Source organism: Neofelis nebulosa, chromosome 16, assembly GCF_028018385.1.
Source record: "Neofelis nebulosa isolate mNeoNeb1 chromosome 16, mNeoNeb1.pri, whole genome shotgun sequence".
NCBI lineage: Eukaryota > Metazoa > Chordata > Mammalia > Carnivora > Felidae > Neofelis > Neofelis nebulosa.
This window is the reverse complement of record NC_080797.1, coordinates 28,628,427-28,651,987: the sequence shown is the minus strand read 5'-3', so window position 1 is coordinate 28,651,987 and position 23,561 is coordinate 28,628,427. Positions and strand designations below refer to the sequence as shown.

At 37.8% G+C, this 23,561-nt stretch overlaps 1 protein-coding gene across 2 annotated transcripts in view; it reads left to right on the top strand.

Annotated features, from left to right (window-relative positions):
* DDX42 (DEAD-box helicase 42) overlaps nucleotides 1-23,561 on the top strand; it is a 40,148-nt gene that overhangs the window by 9,879 nt on the left and 6,708 nt on the right. Inside the window, exons 2-13 of one of the 2 annotated variants that reach the window (XM_058705232.1) lie at nucleotides 2,750-2,986; nucleotides 5,049-5,199; nucleotides 10,129-10,190; nucleotides 11,557-11,593; nucleotides 12,399-12,548; nucleotides 16,082-16,186; nucleotides 18,016-18,135; nucleotides 19,007-19,183; nucleotides 19,888-20,016; nucleotides 20,611-20,710; nucleotides 21,280-21,327; nucleotides 22,107-22,204. In XM_058705232.1, the coding sequence (XP_058561215.1) occupies nucleotides 2,766-2,986; nucleotides 5,049-5,199; nucleotides 10,129-10,190; nucleotides 11,557-11,593; nucleotides 12,399-12,548; nucleotides 16,082-16,186; nucleotides 18,016-18,135; nucleotides 19,007-19,183; nucleotides 19,888-20,016; nucleotides 20,611-20,710; nucleotides 21,280-21,327; nucleotides 22,107-22,204 (1,398 nt within the window). In that variant the 5' untranslated portion in view covers nucleotides 2,750-2,765. Of the gene's footprint in view, nucleotides 1-2,749; nucleotides 2,987-5,048; nucleotides 5,200-10,128; nucleotides 10,191-11,556; nucleotides 11,594-12,398; nucleotides 12,549-16,081; nucleotides 16,187-18,015; nucleotides 18,136-19,006; nucleotides 19,184-19,887; nucleotides 20,017-20,610; nucleotides 20,711-21,279; nucleotides 21,328-22,106; nucleotides 22,205-23,561 lie in introns of those variants that run through there. The other variant, XM_058705233.1, reaches the window with a different exon arrangement.

Genomic DNA, 23,561 nt, shown 5'->3' with positions numbered 1-23,561 from the left:
TTTTTTTTTTTAATGTTTATTTTTGAGAGAGAGAGAGAGAAAGAGACAGAGTGCAAGTTGGGGAGGGGCAGAGAAAGAGGGAGACATGGATTCTGAAGCAGGATCCACACTCTGAGCTGTCAGCACAGAGCCCGATGCAGGGCTCAAACTTGTGAACCATGAGATCATGCTCTGAGCTGAAAGTTAGATGCTTAAACAACTGAGCCACCCTGGTGCCCCCATGTGATTCCTAAAATCTACCCAAACCTACAGAATGTTTTTTTTCATCCTTCCTTTGCTTACATTCTGATTTCTGTTGTTTATTTATTAGCCCATTGCAATATTTTATACACATTAGGAAAAATGAGGTTAAAATTCAGATCCATCATTTTTGTTGTTTGGGAATAGCTCTTGTAAAGCCAGGTTCACAGATAGGTTAAACAACATTATCAGATACTAAAATTTTCTTGCTTATAAATATTCTAACTAAATTTCATCCATCTGATTAGAATTATGTTGATTCTCCCTAAGGGATTCAAGAAGAAAGCAGTCAAGCGAACTAGTACTTATTAAGTACTTATTTTAGCCATGTGTAACTGTAATAAAAGGTCCAAAATTATTATTATTTTAATGTTTCAAAAAAAATTTATTTAACATGTATTCATTATCGATAGACAGACACAGGATGTGAGCAGGGGAGGGGTAGAGAGAGAGGGAGACACAGAATCTGAAGCAGGCTCCAGGCTCCGAGCTGTCAGCACAGAGCCTGACGCAGGGCTCGAACCCACGAACCGTGAGATCATGACCTGAGCCGAAGTCGACCGCTTAACCGACTGAGCCACCCAGGCGCCCCTAATGTTTATTTTTTAAGGACAGAGAGAGTGTCAGCAGGGGAGGAGCAGAAGAGATGAGACACAGAATCCAAAGCAGACTCCAGGCTCTGAGCTGTCAGCATAGAGCCCGATGCTGGGCTCGAAGTCACAGATTGTAAGATCATGACCTGAGCTGAAGTCAGACACTTAACTGATTAACTGACTGAGCCAGCCAGGCACCCCAAAAGGTCTAAAATTATTAAAGACAGTCCCCCCCCTGCCCCCCCCCAAAAAAAAGGAAATTCCTTATTTGAAACTAAAGGTGGAGATTGACACAGCATAAATCAGATTTAATACTCAGTAGACTGGACTACGTGCTGTATAATAACAGTTCAAACAAAACTTACAAGGTGTATATGGGGAGGGGCATAGAACCAGAAAAGTAGAGCATATTGTTAATGGTCTTTTCAACAATGTCATCATAAAAAGCAGCTTTAGGAACTTTTTCCCACATTGGCTTCAGAGTCCATTATAAACATTTTAATTTTTGCTGTTAATAGTAAACCTTAATACAAAGAAATAAGTAAAAGTGGAATAACTGCTATTAAAATTTTGAGAAACAGCCCTCCAGCTATCTGTATATGTAACACATGCTTTTATATTGAGTTACGTTGAACCATACCACCCACCTTGTTTCATGCTCTTATTTTACTCAGTGTGTATCAGGTACTTTTCCATAAATGTAAGTAGTAATTAAAATTTTAAAAAGTTAAAGTACATATTCCCTTTGGCTAAGCAATTGCATTTTTAAAATTGATCCTGAAGAAATAATTATAGGTATGCACAAAGATATGTGATAGTTTTCACAACATCATAAAACAGTAGTGGAGAGATGTATTGACATTTAAAATTTTTCATAGTGTATCTTTAGGTGAAGAAATTGGTAACTAAAACAATATAGTATGGTTTGTTTTTAAATTGTGTGTGTGTGTGTACACATAGTACAGAAAAAATAGCAAAGATATCAAAATTATGTATCTAGGAGAGGAAATTTCAAGTAGTTTAAAATTTTGTTCCTTTTTGCTTTGTGGGTTTTCTGCTTTTCTATAAAACTTAGGTAGCTTCTGTTGTTAAAAAGGGTTTTTTGGAGCCAAGACTAATAAGATAATATAGCATTTTTTTAAATACAGTATTGTTTTTAAACTGATTTGATTGATGCTCAGGAAATTTCGTTGTAATCCTTAACCATTGGCTAACTAGTACTTCAAGCAACAGATCAATGAATCATGGTTTCTTCCTGGCTAGTGTTCTAGTGGGCATTGCTCAATTAATGTGTAGTTCATAAGTATCCTTCAGAGACAATTACATAGATACTATCTACAAATAACTAAATTAATCTTTTTAAGTTTTGATTCTTTCATTCTTCTTGATATCATTCCTGGAGAACAATCTTTGATTTTGTTACAATAAGCATTACATTATATTGTAATTATAGGTTGTTTTAGTCTCTTTTGGGGGGTGAGGATCATCTATTTCCTGGTAGACAATAATATAAACTCCTGGGAATAAATATTAAGAGATTAAAGTCTTTTTCTGTTGGTACTTTTTGTTGCCAAACACAAGTACCTATCAGATCCCCAAAATATTTGTTACCTTGTGAGTATTTTTGGTAGCTTAAAGATGTTAAATTAGTGGTCAAATCATTTTGAAGAGGATGATATTAAATCTTGCATTCCTGTTTGGATTGTGATTCCAAAAAATGAACAACAGTTTTTTCAGTGTTTTAGAAAAAATGACAGTTTGTTGAGGTTAGCATATTGCATAGCTGAAGTACAAAGTTAGAGTTTTCATCGAGAGGCAGAAGTTTAAAGATGTAGGTAGAAGTTGGAAGGGACATAAAACTCCGTGAGCTATTGATAAAAGTTGAATTTATTATTAATGTATCTTGTTCCTAACAGATAAGTCATTGACACCATGAATTGGAATAAAGGTGGTCCAGGCACCAAGAGGGGATTTGGCTTTGGAGGTTTTGCCATCAGTGCTGGAAAGAAGGAGGAACCCAAACTCCCACAACAGTCCCACAGTGCCTTTGGGGCAACGAGCTCTTCTTCCGGATTTGGCAAGTCAGCTCCACCACAGCTCCCTTCTTTCTACAAAATTGGTTCTAAACGGGCCAACTTTGATGAAGAAAATGCGTAAGTGGTAATCCTGGTAATTGAGCAAAGGTTGGGCTTTGAGATACTCATTCCATCAACAGAAAGTGAGATGAAGAAACCCTTTGTTTCCCAGATAATAATAAGACCTCTTCAATTGCTTTTCCCACTGAATTGTGTTGTTCCTAATAAGTTAAATTGTTGAGTTTACTCATTTGTAAGGAACCTAATGCTTATGTGCTTGCGTATATCTTTCCTTGTTCCAAAAAAGATTTGAGGCCTTTGAACCTAAATATGACTGAAGAGTTTTAAATAATTCGTGTGGTTTTTGATGATCTTTACTGAAGTCTTTTATTGACCCCATATAAGTTTTTGTCACAGGCAGTTGTCACAGCTGGTAGAGAGACACATTTGGTCTCAACTCCCAAGTCTGAAAACTGTCAGGTTGCAACATCTTATGGTGGGAGAAAAATCTATTCAGATTTTTGCCAGCAGTTCACAGGAAACATATTTAACAATTATCTTTTTAAACTTGGTAAAGTGGTTGTTAATAAAAGCTGGGGTTTAAAGGTTTGAACTCTAATTCCTATAGATTATAAATTGTTTACTGACTCTGAAGAAATCTCTCACTGCTATTATTTCCAACCTGGTTGTGACATGCTTGAGATTTTTCCTTTTTTAATTACGAACTCAAGATGGGAATTTTTCAAGTACACAGCGGTGTCTTTAAAAACTGGTATGTTGTGGGGTGCCTGGGTGGCTCATTCGGTTAAGCGTCCGACTTCAGCCCAGGTGATGGTCTCACAATCTGTGAGTTCGAGCCCCACGTCAGGCTCTGTGCTGTCAGTTCAGAACCTGGAGCCTTCTTTAGATTCTGTGTCTCCCTCTCTCTCTGCCCCTCCCCCACTCACACTGTCTCAAAATATGAATAAACGTTAAAAAAAAAAAGTTAAAAAAAAAACTGGTATGTGGCAGGAATACAGAAGTAGATGTTTAAGACTTAGAAAAGTCAAGGATCATTAAAGAGCATTTTACCAATTCAAGGATACTTTTTCATTAGTTAAATGAAACCTATATAAATGAATATGCGTGTGTGTATATAGCACATAACAGTTGTTAGAGCTTTTAAAATAATTCCTGCAAAAACCTGAAATGCTTTAAAATTTTAAACTGCAATTGTTATTTATTTAATATTTGGTTGTATTACTATTTAATTTTGAGGTTAAATGTAAACATTGTTTTTGTTGTGTTTTAGTTTATAAAGAGCTATAGAGAAGGATACTTTTCCAGACCTTGAAGTTGTTTTTCTGAATACTTAAGTATGGGGAATGATTTTAGATTAAGCATTTATTTATTTATTTATTTATTTATTTATTTATTTTAAAGATTATTTATTTATTTTGAGGGAGAGAGTGCACGTATGCGTGCATGAGTGGGGGAAGGGCAAGAAAAGGGAGAATCTCAACCAGGCTCCGTGTTGTCAGCACAGAGCCCACATGGGACTTAAACTCACAAAACAGTGAGGTCATGACCTGAGCCAGAATCAGGAGTCCAACACTCAACTGACTGAGCCACCCAGGTGTCCCTGAGCATATATTTTTAACTGTAAGTGTTCTGTCCTCAGAAAGTAGCCCAACATTTCTGAAGTCCCTACCTAGCCTTGTGAATATATTGCTAAAATGTTTTTGAAGGATTATATTAAAAAAAAACAACAACTAGATTTTTAATATTTCATACAAAAGTAATTTTTTCCATACCACAAACTCTAATATTTGATATATCTATTCAACAATGATATACTAAATTTGTACTGAAAACTCATCCCTTTTAACAGAACTAGAATGTGATTTGAATAGACGCTAAAAATGGGAGAATTTGGTGTGACTGTTTTTCCCCTTTTTTTTCTCAGTATTAGAATTTTGTATATATTAAACAATAATAATTAGGTTGTTTGCTAAAGCCTGGAGATCTCTAATTTAACATGTAGAGTTCAGATCTTTTAATAGTAACCTACATATACCATAGTAAAAATTTCTGTTGAACGAAGGATCCACCAACCCCAAAGTAAACACTCCCTTTATTAATTGTGCATTTTAATTTTCAGATATTTTGAAGATGAGGAAGAAGACTCTAGCAATGTTGATTTGCCTTATATTCCTGCCGAAAACTCACCTACCCGCCAGCAGTTCCATTCCAAGCCACCAGATTCTGACAGCGATGATGATCCCTTGGAGGCATTCATGGCTGAAGTGGAGGCAAGTATCGAGGCTGTTTTGTTAGAAGTTGCAGCAGTTAGAAAGATACCAAATTAACCTAGTTATTCAGTCATTCAGAATTTGCTTTCTGACCCTTTTTGGGGAGGATTTTGCTCTCCTACTCTATAGTTTCTTAAACATACATCCACATGCCCTGTAGCATTTTCAGAGATGATCAGTGCCTAAAAATTTGAACTGTGACCCTTGAACAAGGGTAGCTCAAGATTTGTATGTGTGTAAGTTTTAATATTTCTTTGTATATTCTTAATGGAATGAACATTATTTCATTCAGTGTCAATTTATTAAGTACATATTTATGTAAGGCAGTTAAACTTCTAAGGAACTTGCTAAAATTATGAATTCTGTATTTTGTACTTTTTTTTTTTATTTAAAAAAAAAATTTTTTTTTTAACGTTTATTTATTTTTGAGACAGAGAGAGACAGAGCATGAACGGGGGAGGGTCAGAGAGAGGGAGACACAGAATCTGAAGCAGGCTTCAGGCTCTGAGCTGTCAGCACAAAGCTGGATGCGGGGCTCGGACTCACAAACTGTGAGATCGTGACCTGAGCCGAAGTCGACCGCTTAACCAACTGAGCCACCCAGGCGCCCCTGTATTCTGTACTTTTAATGTTTATTTCTTAATATCAGCATCTATGACCTCCCTGTAGAAATTGAAATTTGTAACCGCTTCCTTCTTAAAACTGTTCTCACTAGGCTTTAGTGATTTTGCATTTTGTCCTTTTTCTCCATTTCTCTGACTTTTATATTTATTTACTTTTTATTATGAAAAATTTCAAACGCATGTAAGTAGAATAATGAGCTCCCACGTACCCTTCACCCTGCTTTATCAGTAAGCAACTTTTGGCCCATCTTGTGTTATCTAGCCCCCTCTTTTAGATTATTTTAAAGTAAATCTCAGACGTACCATTTCATCCATTTGTATTTCTGCACCTCTATAACACTTAAAAAACATAACTACCATATCATCATACCAAGAAAAGTCATTACATAGCTCTGTGTTGTCTGTTACTGTTATTAAGATCCTCTTCCAGTTTCTCAGACATGATTATTCTTACAGTTCTCTATGTCGACTTGCTATTTTCACTCTTATACATTCCTAGTGACCTCATCCACTTCTAAAACTTAACTTCTGTGTGAATAATTCATGCCTTTAGTTCCACAGTCTCTCTTTGGTGTCAGCTCTGCTTTTCTAAAACATATTGGCCATTTTTACATGGATGGTGTCCCCCTGGCATCTTTTTCTTCCTCAACCAGATCTTTGTCTTATATATTCCTCTTAATGCCAGATAATCAAACATGTTCATGACTTCATTTAATACTCAAAATAACAATAGGGATTGGCAGAAAAGAATACATAGAAATGTAATTTTTTAACTAAGAAGATTATAAATTGAACCCTATGGTAATTCAGAGCCCTTGTCCTAAATCCCATTGGTGCTTTGTGGTAGAGCTGGGACCATATTTTTTCTTGCTTAGTAGTCCTGAGAACCTAGCTCTTTCCAGTAAATCATGCTACCTTTCCCCTCCTTTGGCAAGTTCTGTTCATCTTTGTAGTATTTTTTTGTGTCTGTTCCTTTCTGCTTCCACTATAGTCAGTGTGCTTTACACTTTCATTACCTCTTGCCTGATCTAAATTTTCTCCCTGTTTTAGGCTTTCTGTTCTCCCATTTATGTGGTATACAAAAACAGAGTAATTAGACTAAAGCATATTGCTAATGGTGTTATTCCTCTTACTTAAAAACTGTCACTTCGTTGCTTATGAAATAAAGTCCTTCCAGGTTTCTCAGTTACTTGTAACCTAAGTCTTAAGCCAGATCTCTCTAAGAAAGGAGGGAAGAGAGAATCCAATATAGATATTTTTGTTTGGCCTAGATACTGCTTTTTAAACATGTGGGCCAGAATTTTTAAGATCAGGAGATTTTGTCTAAAAGTGCAGACTCTTGGGGCGCCTGGGTGGCGCAGTCGGTTAAGCGTCCGACTTCAGCCAGGTCACAATCTCGCGGTCCGTGAGTTCGAGCCCCGCATCAGGCTCTGGGCTGATGGCTCGGAGCCTGGAGCCTGTTTCCAATTCTGTGTCTCCCTCTCTCTCTGCCCCTCCCCCGTTCATGCTCTGTCTCTCTCTGTCCCAAAAATAAATAAAAATAAATAAATAAATAAATAAAAATAAATAAAAGTGCAGACTCTTGAAAAGTGGACACTGGCAGTATTAAGCCTGCATTTTGCATGGCAAAAATAGGCTTGTGCTGAGCAAATGGTTGCCTCCTTTAGATAGGGCTCACTTTTTCTGGTTCACCTTAGTTCTATCAGTCTGTTTTATCTTCCTGACTTTGAGGCTGCCACTTAGAACTGTTTATCATCACACTCGTGTTGTAGTTTTCTTACGGTGGAGAAATATTTTTCTGAGCTTAGGTCTCTTGTCAAATATCAGAAAATAAAAGACTCAGGGCCATGTGATTGATACAGGAAAAATTAGAGCTTGCTTCTTTAGAATATTCCTGCTTGTTAAAATGCAAACAAAGCATGTCTATACCTAAAGAAAAAAAACTTTTCTTATCCTGGTTTACTTCCTACCGATTGTCAGATTGGTACCCATTACTCAGTTTCCCATCTTTGATTTAGAATAACCCCAATTACTTGCCTCTTAAAGAATATGCACTTTATAAGTAGCTGAGCCGGAATCAGTTCCAAATCTTATATTCTTTTCTGCTGTGTCATTCTGTATCTGAGTTCTTGTAGTACTGTATTTCTGCCATAACACTTACCAGAACTATTCAGAACTTTCACGTGCTTTGCAACATGGTAACAATTTAGTAAGTATGTTAAGCTGTTCTCTCTGCAAGTAAAGGCGATAAATGGTTTGTCATGTTTGGGGTGTCTTATATGTATATGTATCTTTCTCCCCCCCCATCTTCTTGACGTACGGACATTTCCCAAAGGGCTGTTTCTCATTATATCTTGCAATCCCTAATGGTGAATAAGTAAAATCATTTGTTGATTTTCTCAGTTTTAATTCAGATTTAAATTTTTAAATTTTTTTTTTTTTTCAACGTTTATTTATTTTTGGGACAGAGAGAGACAGAGCATGAACAGGGGAGGGACAAAGAGAGAGGGAGACACAGAATCGGAAACAGGCTCCAGGCTCTGAGCCATCAGCCCAGAGCCTGACGCGGGGCTCGAACTCACAGACCGTGAGATCGTGACCTGGCTGAAGTCGGACGCTTAACCGACTGCGCCACCCAGGCGCCCCAGATTTAAATTTTTAGTAACGCAAGTTGGTGTAACCCTTTTTGAGTGGAAGTATCCAAGAATGGCCCAGTTTCTCCTGTTTGGCATTTCAAGTAGTTGAAGCTGTAGGAGGGTAAATCTTTTTGACATGGCATCATTCTTCTGGGTGTTTTTTGGGATAGTGTTGGAAAGGGTTTTGCTGATTTTAGGATAGAGAGACTGGATATTGTCTGATCTTGGAGAGAGTGTTGTTGCCACAATATTGCATTAATCCTTGATCTCAGGTATATTCTGTTCTGGAAAGTGTAAACTTTTCTAGTGTTTGAACTCACGATGAAGATGTATTTTTAGCAAGTGTTTCAAAAAAAAAAGATTCATGTGGGCTTAAAAAAATATGTCCTGTGTTTGTGGCCCTTTCCTTATGTTACATTATGTCATTTTCACTTCAGTTACAGTCTCTAGTATAGTGTATGTCTGTCTCAGTTCCTTAAAAAGTCGATTTGTTTGTATGCAGTATTTCATTTTAGAATAACTCCTCTTTATCGGGAACATTTGATTAGATAGAACACCTGACCATGCTAGGTTATAGTTAGTGACAGTTTTTTAAATCACAGAAATCAGAAAAACTTGCTTTGTAACAAGAAGCAGTAGTGCAAGGATGTGTTTAACCTTAGGGAAAATTACTTAATTCTTCTGACCTTGATTTTCACATGTATAAAACAGGGAGTTAGATCAGTGATTATCACTTTGCTGTATACAAGACTTGCCTGTGAAAAATGTGAAGTACACGCATTTAACTCCATCTCCAAGGATTCTGATTTGGTAGATTCAGAGCAGTGTTTTCCCAACCTCAGGACTTTGGCATTTGGGGTTTGCTAATTTGTTATGGGGGCCGTCCTGTGTATTGTAGGATGTTTATCAGTATCTGTGGCCTTTACCCACTAGATACTGGTAACAACCCCCCCTGTTTCCCACTCCCTCCACCCAGAAGCAACCAGAAATGTCTCCAGACATTGCCAAATGGTGAGAACAGTTTTTCCAAAGTCAGATCCAGAAATTTGCTTTTTTTTTTTTTTTTTTTTTTTTTTTTTTTACTAACTCCATTGGTAGTTTGATGTAAAAGGTCTTAAGCTATGCTTTGAGAAAGGCTAATTTGCCTGAATTTAAGGCATTTTACAGCCACAATTCATTTTTTTAAAGAGTAACCAATCAAGGAATTTTTTTCTAATTTTTCCATGTATGCAATGCAGTCCATATATAACCAAGATTTTAGAACATTTCTCTTTGAAAAAATAATTGTTAGGTGCCTAGATGGCTCAGTTGGTTAAGAGTCTGACTTTTGATTTCAGCTCAAGTCAAGCTCTCAGAGTTTGTGAGTTTAAGCCCCACATCGAGCTCTGCACTGACAGTGCAGAGCCTGCTTGGGATTCTCTCTTTCTCTCTCTCTCTCTCTCTCTCTCTCTCTCTCTCTCTCTGCCCCTCCCCTGCTTTCTGTCTTTCAAAATAAATAAGTATTTTAAAAATTGTCAAAAGTGCACTTTGATTGCATCAAGATATAATTGTCAAAATGCATAGCCAAAACTGTGATATCACTAGTTCAAATCTAAAAATTCTTTATAAAGAAATTCCCTTCGTAATGTTTTTAGTGGATATGATTCCATACAGGTTTTTTGTTTCATTAGGATCAGGCGGCTAGAGACATGAAGAGGCTTGAAGAAAAGGACAAGGAAAGAAAAAACGTAAAGTAAGTTGTTTTCTTCTCCCTCACAAAGGTTACATGAAAAATGCTAAAGTATTGCAAAGCTTATTCCCCCAAAGTTTATAGAGAAACATTAAAATTCTCAAATGTCTTGACTTGAAGTTACTCCTGTATCTTGAATATTATTTTTGTAGGTAATAGACATCACAAAAGTCTTGCATTTGCAATAATAAGCATTCTTTTTAGTAGAATAGTATTTGGTGTTTAATTGTAAATAGTTTTTTAGTAGATACAAGAGTGAGTTACAGTAGGAATTAAGAGAGTACAATTACTAAAGTTTGGGCTCATTGTTCTGAGTTTTGTCCCATTATTAATATAAAGTAGGTTAATGTCTGTATGATTGCTTATGAGGAGTAATGGTGATTATCATAAAAAAGTGTGTTATTAACAAATGATTAACTTGGTTTACTTGAGTGATATCATGCTTTAGCATCTAATCAGAACTTGAAATACTTTATTTTCTGGGAAAGAGAATTCTCCTCTTTCCCTTTCTGAATACACCCCTCTTAAGGCTTTTGCTACCAGGCACAGGTAGGCGTGGTTGGATTTCCTCCTGTGTGGCAGTCAGTGCCTCAGGCCCCCCCCAAGGTTCCTGTGCCATATGGAGGTTCGGCCCTCTCTTTGGTGCTTGTTGGGTGTTGTACCCTCTCCCGGCTGCCCTGCACTGGTGATGTTGCCTGCCTTGAGAACAACAAGTGCTCTAGGTCAGGCAGAAAGTCTGATTAGAAAGACATGGTTGTGGGAACTTAGCAGCCGTACTTTCTGTAGCTCCTGACAGGCGCTGCAAGTGGCGATGGCCCCCCTTCTCCATGGGAACTGCTTAGGAGTTTTAGTACCAAAGTTACAAAAGAGTTAAGATAGTTTTTCTTTGTCCCCAAGGACTTTGGCTGAATCCAGTCACTCCAGACTTAGAAACTCTGGGGAAATTAAAATTGTGATATTCTTTTTAGTGTATGCCAGGGTTATTTATTTATTTATTTATTTTTTGTCTCTTTATAAAATGCAGTTTGCTTTTTAAAATGCGTTTTACAACTGTATTGTGTTTGTCGTATGGGGTTGACAAGGCTAGGATCCTTGGGTATCTATCTTCAAAAGTTTTTACTCCTTATCCTTGTTAGTAATTGATATTTCTAGGAGTAACATATCATCCCATGCAAACTGCAGCTTCTAGAGTGAAGCCACACATGTATGATGGATGGATAGTTTACAGTGTGCTTATTGTTGCTTTGTTATTGTTAGTGTTGAGTGTTCCTGTGCTACTGTATGGAATTCAACACTAATCTGCTATAAGTATGGAGCTGGGTATGTGGAACATTTGCAGGGAAGTTTGTTTCTCCGCTTGTTTTTCCAGGGGTATTCGAGATGACATTGAAGAGGAAGATGACCAAGTGAGTTCCTATGCAGTATTTCTATCTTTTATTTTTACCCCACAAAGTCTATACTGGGGACAAGCTAGAGCTTGCCTTCACTGAAATGGCCATTCCTTGCTCCTTTTCTACATTTATGACTAGTTGGTAATAGAAAAATTCACATGGCTTTCCCCCATGTTGAAGATGGAACTTTTGATCAACTAGGACATCAAAAACAAATCATGAGCTTTATTCAGCTTGATTTTTTTTTTCAAAATTAATGTTTATACTGCTGAATCAAGAAGTAATATGGGATCTACTGATGGCCTCTAGCAACATCTAACCTCTACTTCTTTCTAAGGGTCTGTTTGTGATTTTTGTATTTCAAGATGGAACATTAATTTAATGACTGGCCTTTAGTATTTTTCCACCAATGTCCAGTTGTGGGATGGTGAGAAGGGAAACAGAATGAGCAGTAGCCCTTTCCAGGTTTGTGACCCTTCTAATCAGTGTCAACTTCCAAACTTGGATGGTAAATCCATAGCATGTGTTCCACAGCTCTGGACAGGATAGGTAGACACCCCACCCCAGGAAGACTGTGGGACAGACAGATTTGTAAAGCTTCTTGTTAAATCATTGTGTAGTACTAACTGTCTCATTCGTTTTTTCTGATTGTCCCTATGAATACTGCTGTTGTTAAAGGAATCATTGCTAGTTAAAGTCTTGCCTTACTTGGTAGGTATTAAACTGTGCAGTCATCTGGTACACTGTGTGCACCAATTACAGGAGCAGAAATGTTCTTAGTTGTATTTGAATATGATTATGTTCTTGTGCTTTCCTGCAGGAAGCTTATTTTCGGTACATGGCAGAGAACCCAACTGCTGGTTTGGTTCAGGAGGAAGAAGAAGATAATTTGGAATATGATAGTGATGGAAATCCAATTGCACCTTCCAAGAAAATCATTGATCCTCTTCCTCCCATTGATCATTCAGAGGTATGGTGTTTCCTGCTAAATTTGATTCTCATTTCAAAAGCTGATAGTTCTCTTCAGCTTTAATGCTAGGTTTTTGCAATATTTGAGTAATCCTGATTCATACTCCTTATGTCACGAAAATATGTGTTCTTTGGGATCTTCTCATGTCTGCTGTGTAGTTGAGTCTGAAAGTGATTGAGTGGTTCAGGCTTTATAGCCTATGTTGTTGTTCAAGGTTTAGCTGAATCTCTTGCTCCCGTTTGATTTTAGGCTAAGAATTTTTTAAAGCAGTTTTTTGTACTTGTTTTCCAGATCATCATCTACCTTTCAAAATGATGATGTTGAAACAACATCTGTGAGAAAACACAGATGTTTTTTTAATTGCCGTTAAGTCTTGTTTCTCTCAGATCTGGAGCAGATGAGAGACTGTTGCTTCAAAGTGGAACTAGGAATTTTAGTTTCCTTAAGTCAGGAAAAGAGAATGAGGATATTGGTATATCCACTTGAAAAAAATCTGTGTTTCATTCAGGTTAAATATCAGACTAGACCTTGCATGCCTTAGTGAGTCTAGGTCTAGGACAGTGGTTCTCACATTGTGGTTCAAGGACTCCTAGAAGGATCTTCTCAGGGAGTCCACAAAGTCCAAAAGAATTTTCAGGGGTGCCTGGGTGGCTCACTTAAGCATCTGACTCTTGGTATCAGCTCAGGTCGTGATCTGTCAGTAGTGAGATCAAGCCCCACGTCGGGCTCCTCAAGCTGAGCATGGAGCCTGCTTGTGATTCTCTCTCCCTCTCTCTGTGCCTCTCCCCTGCTTGTTCTCTCTCTCTCAAAATAAATAAACATTGTAAAAAAAAAAAAAAAAAAGTGACCACTGATCAAGTCTTAGTATACTATCAAAGAAGAGTAAAAATCCACAATAATTTGAAAAGACCATTAAATACTCTCTTCCCTTTCCAATTACATGTTTGTGAGGCCAGATTTTCTTCATAGGTTTCAATCAAAGCAATATGTTGCAACAATCTAAATATAGTAGGAACCAATTTCTTTTAAGTTAGACTTGTAAAAAGATTTGTAAAAAAGGGGCACCTTGCTGGCTTGGTCGGTAGAGCATCCAACTCTTGATCTTGGGGTTGTGAGTTTGAGCGCCACAGTGGGTGAAGAGATTAAAATCACTTAAGTAAAACTTTAAAAAAGATTTGTAAAAATGTAAAACAAGGTTATGACTTTTTAAAAATTAAGGCTTTTATGTTAGAGTATAACGAGTGTATTATTTTCAAATGAGTAAATCTTAAAGACATTTCTCAGTTTTAGTTTTAATATGGTAAATGTCAATGCATGAAACCCACACAAGCAAAAGTTCATGTTTTTTAGGGCATCTGAGACAAAAAAGTTTGAAAACGACTGGTCTAGACTATGGATTATATTCAGTTTTTGAAATGTTTCCTTTTGCACAGATGCTACCAAATAATGCCTTGGTATTTTACATGTGGCAGATGAAACTAAGTATGTGAGACTGATGTGAGAGGAAGCATCTATGACAAAGGATGATGGCCTAATAAGGAAAAACACATAAGTACTTGAAATAATCATCTCATAAAATACTTGAGATCCTTGGTGAAGCTCTCAAATCTCATCATCATGCTAGGGTGGCCCACAGTTGTTCACATGTAGTGTGGGCAGTCTGCCCAGAGAGACCAGCAGTAAGGAAAAGGATAACCCTTCTGCCTATAAGTACCTTTGTTCACATTCACATTAAGTATTTATTTGTATATTTATGACTCTATTTCATACCCATATGCAAAAAATTACATATTTGTATGTAAAATTTGTGAACAAGAATTCTTGCCCTTATGGAGCTTTCATTCTGATAAAGAGAACTGAAGAACATCCTGTTACAGCTTAGTGCAACAGTAGTGCTAAAGGGGAACTTTTAAAACAATGCTTACTTTTTTTGTTGATCATACCATAGAAATATAATTAAACTTTAGGTTGCACCCACAGTTAATGTCATTTTATTGTAGATCTCTTATGTGGTTAAAGAGAATCAGCCAAATGTGTAAGTGGTGATATGCCTTTTTTTTTTTTTTTTAATGTTTATTATTTATGAGAGAGAGAAAAACAGTGTGAGTGGGGAGAGTCAGAGACAGAGAGGGAGACACAGAATCCGAAGCAGGCTCCAGGCTCCGAGCTGTCAGCACAGAGCCTGACGCAGGGCTTGAACCCACTAACTGTGAGATCATGACCTGAGCCGAAGTCAGGTGCTTAACTGACTGAGCCACCCAGGCACCCCTGATATGCCTCTTTTTATAGTCCTGGTACAATAAGTTATGAAAAGAGTGTCAGGAATGACTTCTTCTCTCTTTAGAATAAGAAATACTTAGCCATACAGTTTTTAAAAGTTACATAAAGAGTTTCGGGTTTTAAAAAGAGTAGAACTCCCTCTAAAGGCAGAGCTCTCCTCAGAGGAAATATTAGAAATGTTTCTAGGGGCGCCTGGGTGGCGCAGTCGGTTGAGCGTCCGACTTCAGCCAGGTCACGATCTCGCGGTCCGTGAGTTCGAGCCCCGCATCAGGCTCTGGGCTGATGGCTCAGAGCCTGGAGCCTGTTTCCGATTCTGTGTCTCCCTCTCTCTCTGCCCCTCCCCCGTTCATGCTCTGTCTCTCTCTGTCCCCAAAATAAATAAAAAACGTCAAAAAAAAAAAATTTAAAAAAAGAAATGTTTCTAAATGCTAGAGCTATGAGGGGCACCTGGGTGGCTCAGTTGGTTAAGCGTCCGACTTTGGCTCAGGTCATGATCTCCCAGCTTGTGAGTTCGAGCCCTGCCTTGGGCTCTGTGCTAACAGCTCGGAGCCTGGGGCTCACTTCTGATTCTGTCTCCCTATCTCTCTGCTCCTCCCCTGTTCTCTCTCTCTCTCAAAAATAAATAAACATTAAAAAAAAGTTTTTTAAAAATGCCAGAGCTGTGTGAACAGCTTATTCCAAAACATGTATTTAAATGTTATAGGGTGGAATGTCTTTAAAATACTTGTCTTCTGAGGCCTTTGGCGTTGTAGATTCCTTAGTCTGCATCACGGTTGTTCAGATCTGAGGTATCCTTTAAGAGTGTCTTTAGGAAGTAGGTTGGCGGGGCACCTGGGTGGCTCAGTCGGTTAAGCGGCCAACTTCGGCTCAGGTCATGATCTCGCGGTCCGTGGGTTCGAGCCCTGCGTTGGGCTCTGTGCTGACAGCTCAGAGCTTGGAGCCTGTTTCAGATTCTGTGTCTCCCTCTCTCTGACCCTCCCCCATTCATGCTCTGTCTCTCTCTCTCTCTCAAAATTAAATAAACGCTAAAAAAAAAAAGGAAGTAGGTTGGTGTTTATATAGAAAATGAATACAGGAAAAGATACTGGCTGTACATTTGGGATGTGTGTCATGAATAAGTGAATTCTTTTGTCCTCACTAGCTGGTTAAGGCTTTACTTGTGTAATATGTGTAAAAGGTTATTTTGCATTAAAATCAAACTTACAGGATTGACTCTTGAATTCTAGACTAACTTTGAATAATTGGACCTGCAGATTGACTATCCACCATTTGAAAAAAATTTTTACAATGAGCATGAAGAGATAACCAACCTCACCCCTCAGCAGCTAATAGATCTCCGTCATAAGCTCAATCTTCGGGTAAGTCAACCATGGTGCTAAATATTCTTATATTAATTAGTTGACAGTTACTATTATTGCTTATCCAAACTAAAATAACCTTCTTTTCTAATGGTCCTTGGACTATCTTTGATAGCAAGGCTCCTGTGTCTTGATTTTATTGTTTTAGTCTTCCACCTATTTTGGGATAGAATTGTTGTATCTTTAATGCAACACACATGAATATGTATTCAATTTTGTATGTTGTATTGAAATAATAAGTCATTGTGACCTTAAAATCAGTAAGTAATTCTGCAGCGAGTACAGTGTGCTAGGAACTGTGTTGGGTGGGCTAGAAATGAAGAATATAAGTCCCAACTTCAGGAAAAGGAGACAAGATTAATAGATGCAAACAATATGTGGAATCCTAGGATATTTTTAAATTAAGGTATACTCAAATTAATATGTAGCATATGTCTAAAATAATTAGAAGAGGAAATTAACACCTTAGAATATGCACTCATTTCAGGATAATAGTTTTAAATTGCCAAAAAGCTTTGGGTTGCACATTGACCTCATTGTTTAGGCACTGCTGGATGTTAGTTAAGTGAAACACACAGATAATACAGTAATATCTACTCTAGTGCGGACAGCTTTCTGGCCTGTATCTGCCTTACCAGTTTCTATGTGACATTTGAACTTCTGTTTTCCCAGAGAGGATGCATGCATATGCACGTACTGTCTATTTTCCAAGGCTAACCGCCCCCCACTCCTCCCCCTCAAAAAAGCCCTTTAAGTGAAATACTGATTAGATATATCAGTATGAGAAGCATTGCAAGGCTACTACTGTTAGAGTCAAAAAGGAGGCTATAAACCCCATTCTTCACCTGAGTAGTTTGAACAATGTTTTACTGTGGCTGTGGACCATCATTAAGTGGGATACTTGATTCTTCAGGCAGAACTAAAACTGGAAACAATAGATTGTATCCAGTGGGTATAGACATGTCTTATTTGGAGCTCATTTGCCCTTTTTATTTGAAGAGTAAATTTTAATTTTTTTCTACCATCTGGTTAATAGTTACTGCAAAATGGCAAAAAATACTCATGTCTTTTTCCAATCATTGAGCAATATTTTTTATTTCTTATAAGGAAATCTTGATTTAAGAGCTTTCTAGGCTCTTAATCATTTTAAAATTTTTTTCAAATCTTTCCCAGTTTATCTGTTTTGGTTTTTTCCTTCCAAGATTTTATATAGATTCAAGTTAGTTAACCTGTAGTGTAATATTGGTTTCAGGAGTAGAATTTAGTGATTCATCACTTACATATAACACCCACTGCTCATCCCAACAAGTGCCCGCCTTAATGCACATCACCCATTTAGCCCATCCTCCCTGTCCCCCACCTCTTCTCCAGCAACCCTCAGTTTGTTCTCCATAGTGAAGAATCTCTTATGGTTTGTCTCCCTTCTCTGTTTATCTTACTCTTCCTTCCCTCCCCCTATTTTCATCTGTTTTGTTTCTTAAATTCCACCTGTGAGTGAAATCATAATGGTATTTGTCTTTCTCTGACTTATTTTGTATAGCATAATACACTTTAGCTCCATCCATGTCATTGCAAATGGGGCACTTAATCATTTTAAATCATATGACAATTATCTCAGGAATATTTAACATGGAGTTTTTTATGTGAGGTTTTAGATCCGTTATTATTTGAGTTCTGCCTTTTCAAACAGTGTATGTGTTTGGCCACAGACTTGTATTTTCCCTTTTTTATACTCAAGCTAAGTATAAGATACAGGTAAACACCATTGAACTTCCGATGCTGCTTATTTTGAAGTATGAGTCATTCCTGGGAGTTGTCTTTATCTCTAGGTCTCTGGTGCTGCACCTCCTAGACCAGGAAGTAGTTTTGCTCATTTTGGGTTTGATGAACAACTTATGCACCAGATTCGGAAATCTGAGTACACACAGCCCACTCCAATACAGTGCCAGGTAAGTAAAACATAATGAAAGAAAAACAAGGTAGAATCATATCCAGTGACCATACTTATTCTACAAACAATGCAAAACAGTAAAACAGCATTTGATCCAGAATTATATTGACGTGGAAAGAAGTGGTCTAAATATTTCCTCTTTGGCTTAGTCCTTTTGCTTTAATTAAGGGGGGGGGGGGGGGGGGAAGAACATACCTGAAATCCAAGAATATTTTTGAAATCTTTAAAAATTAAAGAGCAGAAGTGAATTATTTACCATTCTAAGATGTTGCTAATAGGGCTGGGAAATATTCTTTTGTATCTGATAAATGTCTTAAAGATACAACCTGAAGAAAACAATTCATTAGCCTAAACGTAACAAAAAAGATTTGTGTGTAGACAAATATAGCACTGTCAGTGACTAGGAATCCTTTGTCTCTGATATGAAAATTCTCACTTCTGTAACTGGAAGTAATAACTTGTTTTCCATTTATATGTTGGATTTATTCATTCCTATACAGAATATGAGAATTTTCTGGATGAGTGAGATAGTCTACCTTCTCATGGGGAAATTTTATTTTTTAATTTTAGCAATCCACTTACACTATGAATTGCAGTTTTTCGTTTCTGTATCTCAGGCTAACTACAGTCATTCATATTTTGTAAATGGTGGCTGATCCACGTGAAGAGAATGATAATATTATTTCCTATAAATCAGGAATTTTATGGAAATGCTAGGTATTTCTTGTTAATTTATAGACAGTGTGCATAACCCATCAGGTTATTTCTTGTTCCTTTGGAAATGAATGTCATTGATTTCCCCAAGATTTCCTTCAGTACATCTTTAAAATTTTAAAGTTTAGGGTGGATATATTTTATTTTTTCTCTAGGGCGTGCCTGTGGCGTTAAGTGGTAGAGACATGATTGGTATTGCCAAAACAGGCAGTGGAAAAACGGCTGCCTTTATCTGGCCGATGTTGATTCATATAATGGACCAGAAGGAACTGGAACCAGGTGATGGACCGATTGCAGTGATCGTGTGTCCTACTAGGGAGCTTTGCCAGCAGGTATGTACTTGGTGTAGAATGCTCCCTTTCGTATGTGAACTAATGTGGGACTAGCCAGTCAGTTGGATAGGATTAACTGGGAAACTTTTTTCATTTTTTAATTATTTATTTATTTCAAAAATATGTTTATTTTAGAGAGAGGGAGTGAGCGAGGGGGTGGGGCACAGAGGATCTGCTATTAGCACATAGCCTGACATGGGGCTTGAACTCACAAACCATGAGATCATGACCTGAGCCAAAGTCAGACACTTAACCGACTGAGCCACCCAGGTGCCCCGGGAAACTTTTTTCAAAAATATGGTGAAATGAACATAACATTTTATAATTTTGATCATTTTTTAAGTGTATGGTTCAGTGACATTAAGTACATTCATGTTGTTGTGCTACCAGGAAACTTTTGGAAAATACTGTTACGTATTTTCTACATAATGAAGTACATACTTTTCCCTAAAAAACACTGTTTTAAGAGAAAAAATACCTGGGAATTGTTTGTGTTTTCCTCCTGGGTTAATTCATTTTGTTTGGGTAGAATGGATTATAATTATAATGGCAAAAAGTTAAAAAAATGAATAATCCAGATTGTAGACAGTCTGTTGGGATGTACGTGATAATGGTTCATTTACTTTCAGAACTCACTTTTGCGTAGTAACAGGTACTTGTCAGTGTCACGGTTTGTTCATGTCATTGTGTCCACAACTTTGCAGATCCATGCAGAATGTAAGCGGTTTGGGAAAGCGTATAATCTTCGATCAGTGGCCGTGTATGGAGGAGGGAGCATGTGGGAGCAAGCCAAGGCTCTTCAGGAAGGGGCAGAGATTGTTGTGTGTACCCCAGTAAGTATGTCTTAGGTTTAAATGGCTCCTCGGCCACTTACGGAATGGTATGGAAAAAGGATTGGTTATTGAATGGCATGCCCCCTAAAATGTGATATAGCAGGGTGAAGAATACTCACCCTGTGACTTTGGTTTAATTTTGATTGGTTGACTAGATTAGCAGTCTATTAAGATTAATAGGTGTAAATTCTCCTTTGTTTTAAATCGGTTTTTGTGTTTTTTTTTTTAATGCTCTCTTGGAAAATGGGTCTGTGGTTACTGAGAGCATCAAGAATCAGAAAGATATTTGGAATATAGTCAGAATTGCCTAGAAGAGTATAGTCTAAACATTAAACCCCATCAATAAGGTTTTAAATTAGGTCATTTTAAAATACCTCACAAAATAGTTCTGGCCGTTTTCTCACAATTAGGTTTAATTAGGTTTTTAATTTTTCTGTTCTTTTGTGCTCTGTAGTGCATGAAGTCCAAGGCTGTCAGACCCAGTGTCTTACAGTCTACAACTGGATTATTAGCACTTTTGCCAGGAACACAATTATAGAAAGTTCTTGTAAATGCCTTTAATTATACTCACTATGCATTTTGTGAATTTTATAGGGTCGGCTGATTGATCATGTGAAGAAGAAAGCTACCAATCTTCAAAGGGTCTCTTACCTTGTGTTTGATGAAGCAGATCGCATGTTTGACATGGGATTTGGTATGCCTTTAATACCAGTTTCTTCTGCTCCCATCCTGATACTCGCTTTTTCCTTATCTTTCTAGACTTAACTTTTTTTCTTTCTGTATGAGAGAAGCTAAAAATACTCTTGTACAGGATTAGATCGTTAGCTATTTTTAGGAGTTCTCTCAGGAAGTATACATTAGGCTTGGCTGGGTTACAGGTATTTGGAAGTGCCTTTGTATATAGGAGGAATATTTTCTCTATATTTTTATTCATATGCCTTTAATCATAGAGGTCAAGTTCTGTGTTCTTAGGTAGGTGGATGTCGTATCATTGAAGGCCCTTTGCTTTCCTGTCCTCCCTGACTAAGCCAGATGTGTGAAATTCTGAATAACCCATCTTTACTGATTGGAACACTGCTGGGCCCAGCCCAGCTGGGAGGAGGGAAAGTGTTTCTGGGTTTCATACTAAATGATAGGTCTAGGAGTTTCAAATTTTCCTTAATAGTTATAACTTCTCTTAGGAAGATTTTTACTAAAATGACTTTTTCCCAAGCATCCCAAAGTATAGTACAGACTTCTAATGTTATTTTATTCTGCTTCCAGAGTACCAGGTGCGATCCATAGCAAGTCATGTCCGTCCTGACAGACAGAGTATGTATGAAGCAGTTTTATTAAGTCACATTTATATTCAGAATAAACAATTAAGTATTTTATAAGCACTCACAGTATGGCAGCAAAAATGATCATGTGTGTCCTGGTGAGAACCATAGAGGAGGATATAAAAATAGTCTGTCTGAACTTGACAGGACTTTAGACATCATCACATGTAACTCACTTGTTTTTGCGGAGGATAACCCCAGGCTGAGGATTAAGTGACTTGTCCCAAGTTACACGATGTTATCAGCATGTAGAGGCAAAGCACAGTGCAGATCTGCTGATTTGAAGTCAGGAGCCTCTTTGGTTTTGTTTTGTTTTGTTTTGTTTTTTTAATTTTTTTAACGTTTATTTATTTTTGAGACAGAGAGACACAGAGCATGAACGGGGGAGGGGCAGAGAGAGGGGGAGACACAGAATCGGAAGCAGGCTCCAGGCTCTGAGCAGTCAGCCCAGAGCCCGACGCGGGGCTCGAACTCACAGACCGCGAGATCATGACCTGAGCTGAAGTCGGATGCTTAACCGACTGAGCCACCCAGGCACCCCAATTAGGAGCCTCTTTGAACCATGCGGACAGTCCCTGTCTTACCTGAAAATGTATAAAAATAGAAAAAGGAAAATGTTTTTTCCTTAGTAAATCAGTTTTGAAACTAAGTTTAAAGTTCAGGTGGGTTTATTTTATAAGCTGAATAATTCTGAATGTTAGTAGGAGGCTTAGTGGATATTCAAAAAAGAAGTCATACTGTTTATGTAACAGAATTTACTCTACCTTTTAGCCCTCTTATTCAGTGCAACTTTTCGGAAAAAGATTGAAAAACTGGCCAGAGACATCCTGATCGACCCTATTCGTGTGGTGCAGGGAGACATTGGCGAGGTAACCCTAATAAGCAGGGCCAGATGGGACCCAGTGGGTTATTTCTCAAATTATGAAGAAAATAGAATTAATTTCTCCCTGTTGAGAGGAAAATTATGTTATTATGTATTTACAAATGAGGCAACACGATTCAGATTTGTTTTAAAAAACACAAGGTAGGAGGATAGAGGAGACAACTAAATTGTCAAAATAGGGATAATTATTGAAGCTGGGTGATGGGTACATGGGAGGTGATTACGTTCATTTCAGGTTTTTTTTTTTTTTTTTGAATGTTTAAAATTTTCCATAATAAAAGTTAAAAACTTTTAGGGGGGGGAAAAAAAGGCTTTCCCTGGAAGACTACTAGTCAGTTAGGATGGAACTGACATTTTGAATGCTTATAGGAGTAGCAGGCTAACTGCACAGCATGGAGTGGGTGAGACTTGAAAGCCCTGGTGAAAACGAGCTCGTGGCATTTTTCGTACCTGTGCATACGTCCTGTGTGGGAGATCTCTGAATTGTGATTTGGAATTAAAGTTGCCTAGAGAATTCCTTAAGTTGTTTGAATTCCTTAAGTTCTGTACAGTTAGTGTTTTGACACTGCCCACTTTTCTTCTTTTAAAAATTTTTTTTAACGTTTATTCATTCTTGAGAGACAAAGACAGAGTGCAAGTTCGGGGAGGGGGGGCGGGGAGGAGCAGAGAGAGAGGGAGACACAAGATCTGAAGCAGGCTCTGGGCTCTGAGCTGTCAGCACAGAGCCTGATGCGGGGCTGGAACTCACGAGCTGTGAGATCATGATCTGAGCCGAAGTCGGACGCTTAACTGACTGAGCCACCCAGGCGCCCCTGGAAGTTTTATTTTTAAGGTTAACATTTCCATCAGCATTGCCAAAACAATATATTGCGTTTTGATTCTTTTTTTAAATTTAATTTAATTTTTAAAAATTTACATCTAAAATTAGGGGCTCAAACTCACTGACCATGAAATCTTGACCTGCACTAAAGTCAGACACTTAACCAACTGAGCCACCCAGGCACCCCTGTCTGCATTTTGTTTTTTAGTGCCTTCTATGTGCATGTATGAATTGTACTAGGAGCAGTGAGTGGGAAGGACAGAAAAGGAGCTTAATTGATTAGGGATAATCTGAACAGGCTTATAAAGAGGTCTTGCGAAGTACTTGGGGTTACGACTTAGGTGTATGTACAAATCAAGGGAGATGGAGAGCACAGCAATTTGAGAAGGAATGCAGGTTTTGAGCTGTACTTGACTTGCTGAAGGAAGGCCCAAGGAGAAGAGGGACTTTTCAGGGTTCTTCTAGATGCAGGTGGAACGTGTGCCATCTGCTCCTTGTTCAGGTGCCCCTTGGCGCAGACGTC